Below are 6000 nucleotides of genomic sequence, written 5' to 3' on the forward strand. Positions count from 1 at the left end.
CTTGTAGATTTATGTGCTGAAAAAGGACTGATGATTGGGAATACCTGGTTTAAAAAGCGAGATATACATAAGTATACTTATGTAAGTAGGAGAGATGGCCAGAGAGCGTTATTGGATTACGTGTTAATTGACAGGCGTGCGAAAGAGAGACTTTTGGATGTTAATGTGCTGAGAGGTGCAACTGGAGGGATGTCTGATCATTATCTTGTGGAGGCTAAGGTGAAGATTTGTATGGGTTTTCAGAAAAGAAGAGTGAATGTTGGGGTGAAGAGGGTGGTGAGAGTAAGTGAGCTTGAGAAGGAGACCTGTGTGAGGAAGTACCAGGAGAGACTGAGTACAGAATGGAAAAAGGTGAGAACAATGGAAGTAAGGGGAGTGGGGGAGGAATGGGATGTATTTAGGGAATCAGTGATGGATTGCACAAAAGATGCTTGTGGCATGAGAAGAGTGGGAGGTGGGTTGATTAGAAAGGGTAGTGAGTGGTGGGATGAAGAAGTAAGAGTATTAGTGAAAGAGAAGAGAGAGGCATTTGGACGATTTTTGCAGGGAAAAAATGCAATTGAGTGGGAGATGTATAAAAGAAAGAGACAGGAGGTCAAGAGAAAGGTGCAAAAGGTGAAAAAAAGGGCAAATGAGAGTTGGGGTGAGAGAGTATCATTAAATTTTAGGGAGAATAAAAAGATGTTCTGGAAGGAGGTAAATAAAGTGCGTAAGACAAGGGAGCAAATGGGAACTTCGGTGAAGGGCGTAAGTGGGGAGGTGATAACAAGTAGTGGTGATGTGAGAAGGAGATGGAGTGAGTATTTTGAAGGTTTGTTGAATGTGTTTGATGATAGAGTGGCAGATATAGGGTGTTTTGGTCGAGGTGGTGTGCAAAGTGAGAGGGTTAGGGAAAATGATTTGGTAAACAGAGAAGAGGTAGTGAAAGCTTTGCGGAAGATGAAAGCCGGCAAGGCAGCGGGTTTGGATGGTATTGCAGTGGAATTTATTAAAAAAGGGGGTGACTGTATTGTTGACTGGTTGGTAAGGTTATTTAATGTATGTATGACTCATGGTGAGGTGCCTGAGGATTGGCGGAATGCGTGCATAGTGCCATTGTACAAAGGCAAAGGGGTTAAGAGTGAGTGCTCAAATTACAGAGGTATAAGTTTGTTGAGTATTCCTGGTAAATTATATGGGAGGGTATTGATTGAGAGGGTGAAGGCATGTACAGAGCATCAGATTGGGGAAGAGCAGTGTGGTTTCAGAAGTGGTAGAGGATGTGTGGATCAGGTGTTTGCTTTGAAGAATGTATGTGAGAAATACTTAGAAAAGCAAATGGATTTGTATGTAGCATTTATGGATCTGGAGAAGGCATATGATAGAGTTGATAGAGATGCTCTGTGGAAGGTATTAAGAATATATGGTGTGGGAGGAAAGTTGTTAGAAGCAGTGAAAAGTTTTTATCGAGGATGTAAGGCATGTGTACGTGTAGGAAGAGAGGAAAGTGATTGGTTCTCAGTGAATGTAGGTTTGCGGCAGGGGTGTGTGATGTCTCCATGGTTGTTTAATTTCTTTATGGATGGGGTTGTTAGGGAGGTAAATGCAAGAGTTTTGGAAAGAGGGGCAAGTATGAAGTCTGTTGGGGATGAGAGAGCTTGGGAAGTGAGTCAGTTGTTGTTCGCTGATGATACAGTGCTGGTGGCTGATTCATGTGAGAAACTGCAGAAGCTGGTGACTGAGTTTGGAAAAGTGTGTGGAAGAAGAAAGTTAAGAGTAAATGTGAATAAGAGCAAGGTTATTAGGTACAGTAGGGTTGAGGGTCAAGTCAATTGGGAGGTGAGTTTGAATGGAGAAAAACTGGAGGAAGTGAAGTGTTTTAGATATCTGGGAGTGGATCTGGCAGCGGATGGAACCATGGAAGCGGAAGTGGATCATAGGGTGGGGGAGGGGGCGAAAATCCTGGGGGCCTTGAAGAATGTGTGGAAGTCAAGAACATTATCTCGGAAAGCAAAAATGGGTATGTTTGAAGGAATAGTGGTTCCAACAATGTTGTATGGTTGCGAGGCGTGGGCTATGGATAGAGTTGTGCGCAGGAGGATGGATGTGCTGGGAATGAGATGTTTGAGGACAATGTGTGGTGTGAGGTGGTTTGATTGAGTGAGTAACGTAAGGGTAAGAGAGATGTGTGGAAATAAAAAGAGCGTGGTTGAGAGAGCAGAAGAGGGTGTTTTGAAGTGGTTTGGGCACATGGAGAGGATGAGTGAGGAAAGATTGACCAAGAGGATATATGTGTCGGAGGTGGAGGGAACAAGGAGAAGAGGGAGACCAAATTGGAGGTGGAAAGATGGAGTGAAAAAGATTTTGTGTGATCGGGGCCTGAACATGCAGGAGGGTGAAAGGAGGGCAAGGAATAGAGTGAATTGGAGCGATGTGGTATACCGGGGTTGACGTGCTGTCAGTGGATTGAATCAAGGCATGTGAAGCGTCTGGGGTAAACCATGGAAAGCTGTGTAGGTATGTATATTTGCGTGTGTGGACGTATGTATATACATGTGTATGGGGGGGGGTTGGGCCATTTCTTTCGTCTGTTTCCTTGCGCTACCTCGCAAACGCGGGAGACAGCGACAAAGTATAAGAAATGAAAAAAATAAATATTATTTAAACATTGCATATTTGAGATATTAATGGAGAACTGTACATGAATAAAACAGGTGCATAGCCAGGAAGGAGGCACAGTGTTCCTATGGAGGAAATAATGTTCCTTATAGAGTAACAAGGTGATGTGATCAGCTCCACAGACAGCATTTGTGATGACAGATGTGTTAACATGTACCGTAATGTATGAGTAATGTGGTGCCTTACGTAGTTAGTGTTGATGAAACGTAGCCTAAGTTTATCTTAGAAAGCTTACCAGTAATTTTATTGAAATGGTATTGAAACATTGGTTTTTGAGTTAATAAAGGAGAACTGTACTACAAGAAAACAACAGGCCTGTAGCCTGGAAGAAACCAGTGTTCCTCTGGGGGAAGCACTGTTCCTTGGCGGGAAACAAAGGTGGCATGTACCACTGTGTCGAATTACAACTGTCCTTTAGCTTTGGTACAATACCTTTATTTTTTTCTTGAAAGAATCACATTTTGATGAAAACTGGCATCCCAAAAATATCTTATAGTATTATAAAAATTTTGAGGTTTTGATTGATGACCTGGCACCAGTGGGACCACTAGCAGATGATATAAGAATTTGCTTAACACTGTGCTTACCTATGTGGTTGGTGTTTGAGTTTAGGAGATTGAGTGAAAGGAGAAAGTTTAGTGTAAATGTGAATAAAAGAAAGGTTTTTAGGTTTAACACTGGGAAGAGACAGGATAGTTGAAGTTTGAATAGAGAAAACGTGAGAAAACCTGGTGTTTTAGATACCTGAGAGTAGACATGCTAGCAAATAAAACCATGGAAGCTAAAGTGAGCCACAGGTGCATTGAGGGGCATGTAGAGTGAGATGTCATTGTCTATAATGGTAAAGATAGGTATGTTTGATGGTGTAATAGTTCCAGTGGTGTTGTATGGATGCAAGACTTGGGCCCTAGATAAACAAGTACAGAAGAGGTTATGTGGGTTGGGAATTAAATGTGTTAAGACAGAATGGGATATGGGAGGGTTGATTGAGTAAGAAATGATAAGGTAAGAGAAAGGCATTGTAGTAAGAAGATGTATGAGAGATGTGTAGCCCAAGGAAGATTGAGCTGAGGTAGGATTTCCACAAGAGTTTCCTGGACAGTCCTCTGGGAGAGAATTGACCAGGAATATTAGTTCTATTTATTTTATTATTATTATTATTATTATTATTATTATTATTATTATTATTATTATTATTATTATATTTAATTGCTGTTTCCTGTGTCAGCAAGGTAGCACCAGGAAACAGACAAAGGATGGCCAAATCACTCATATACACATATATATATATACATAGATGCATGTACACACATATACATACATACACATATCAACATAAACATACACAGGCATATAGATATATACACATGTACATATTCATACTTCCTTGCCTTCATCCATTCCTGGTGCTACCCCACTCCACAGGAAACAGCACTGCTACCCGCTGCTTCAGTGAGGTAGTGCCAGGAAAACAGACAAAAAAGGCCACACTTGTTCACACTTGGTGTCTAGCTATCATGTGTAATGCACTGAAACCACAGCTCCCTTTTCACATCCAGGCCCCATAGACCTTTTTCCATGGTTTGCCCCAGACATTTCACATACTGTGGTTCAGTTCATTGACACTACGTCAATCCCGGTATACCCCATTGTTCCGATTCACTTTATTCCTTGCATGCCTCTCACCCTCCTGGATGTTCTGACCCTGATCGCTCAAAATCTTTTTCACTCCATCCTTCCACCTCCAGTTTGGTCTCTGCTTCTTCTTGTTCCCTTCACCTCAGACATATATCCTCTTTATCAATCTTTCCTCACTCATTCCCTCCATATGTCCAAACCATTTCAACACACCCCTCTTCTGCTCTCTCTACCGCACTCTTTTCACTTCCACACATCTCTCTTACCCTTTCATTACTTACTCGATCAAAACACCACATATTGTCCTCAAACATTTCATTTCCTACACTCTACCCTCCTCCGTACAACCCTATCTGTAGCCCATGCCTCACAACCATATAACATTGTAACATTGTTGGAACTACTATTCCTTCAAACATGCCCATTTTTGCTCTAGCAGTGTAGATTATCCTCCCTAGTAGACTACACTTTTAAGGCCTTTTATGGTGATGGAAAGTGAGAGATTTGCTTTATGAGTCAGCTAAGAGACAGTTGCAGGGATATAAAGAAAACACTTTAATTCAGATATGTTTTTCCCTTAATCAGTTGGTTAAACCCAGCAGTTGCAAAAGGTAACTTCGTTTTGAGATGAGGGCAAGTGAGGGGTCTTAGCTTATAATCATGCTTTTCACCATTTTAAAGCCAACATTTCTCTTATTTTTTCCTGATTTTAGAAAGATTGACCACATTTTTCCCCAGGTGTAGAATGCAAAGACACTTAATGCACACCTTAGAATTAGCATTGAAATGTTTTTTGTATTTGATCATCTCAGCAGTTGAAATGTGTGATATATTGTGATTGCATCTTTAAAATTTAAGCAAGAACCACCTTATTTTGAACGGGAGTTGTTCATGTATTATGATGTAGTTTATTATATATGAATATTTCAGGTGTTGGAAAAAATTCAGATTGAAGAACCTCTTATTCCAGTCCATTCAAATATTGATGGGAAGAGTTACAAGAATATGACACAGATTCGCAAACAACTTCCAAAACAGATTTACTCACCTGTCAAGTGGGAACAGACAATGCATATACTTTATGAAAGAAGTCAGGGAGTAGCTTTCCCTAAAACATATGAGTGTGGACCCGGAAGATCCTTGAAAACAATCTTAAAAATGTGTAATGCAAAAGCCTGGAATTCATGCCAGAGCATTGATGCATGATAGTATTAGGAGTGTTAATATTCCTAAGCTGTATGGTTTTTAAGTGTATATGTAATGTAATGTAGAAAGATGGTTGAATAAAGAAATATTGACAATTTTCTTTTTATAAAGGTCTCCCTTCATCATTTTTGTTTGTCATGCACTTCAATCCTTACATTACTCTTGACTTCGTAGGAATCATTGGGGGCTGCTCTCAAACTTGAGGGCTGCTCTCAAACTTATGTATTTAAATAGTTCCTACCCACAGCCAAATTCACAGCTTATCCATAGAAGTCATTACCATTCTCCTACCCTTACTAGAAAAAACTTTGTATGTCTCTTACCAACAGATCATCAAAAAAGGGGCATGTAAGATATGACACATTGACTGATTTATGCTTTTGGCTTTGTGATTGATATGTTGAAGAGGACAGCAGTGGATGCATGGACTATGGTGAAGTGCTTGAGGATTTGCAGAATGCATGCATAGTGCTATTGTACAAAGGCAAAGGGGATAAA

General features: G+C 40.5%; 1 protein-coding gene across 4 annotated transcripts in view; it reads left to right on the forward strand.

Moving 5' to 3' along the window:
* beg (malonyl-CoA-acyl carrier protein transacylase beg) overlaps window positions 1–5597 on the forward strand; it is a 50727-nt gene extending 45130 nt beyond the window's left edge. For all 4 annotated transcript variants that reach the window (XM_071690633.1, XM_071690631.1, XM_071690632.1 and 1 more), the window contains exon 9: window positions 5227–5597. In XM_071690633.1, coding sequence (XP_071546734.1) covers window positions 5227–5502 — 276 coding nt within the window. In that variant the 3' untranslated portion in view covers window positions 5503–5597. The remainder of the gene's footprint in view (window positions 1–5226) is intronic.
* Window positions 5598–6000: the final 403 nt, after the last annotated feature.

The sequence above is a fragment of the Panulirus ornatus genome, chromosome 48 (genome assembly GCF_036320965.1).
Source record: "Panulirus ornatus isolate Po-2019 chromosome 48, ASM3632096v1, whole genome shotgun sequence".
In the NCBI taxonomy this organism is placed as follows: domain Eukaryota; kingdom Metazoa; phylum Arthropoda; class Malacostraca; order Decapoda; family Palinuridae; genus Panulirus; species Panulirus ornatus.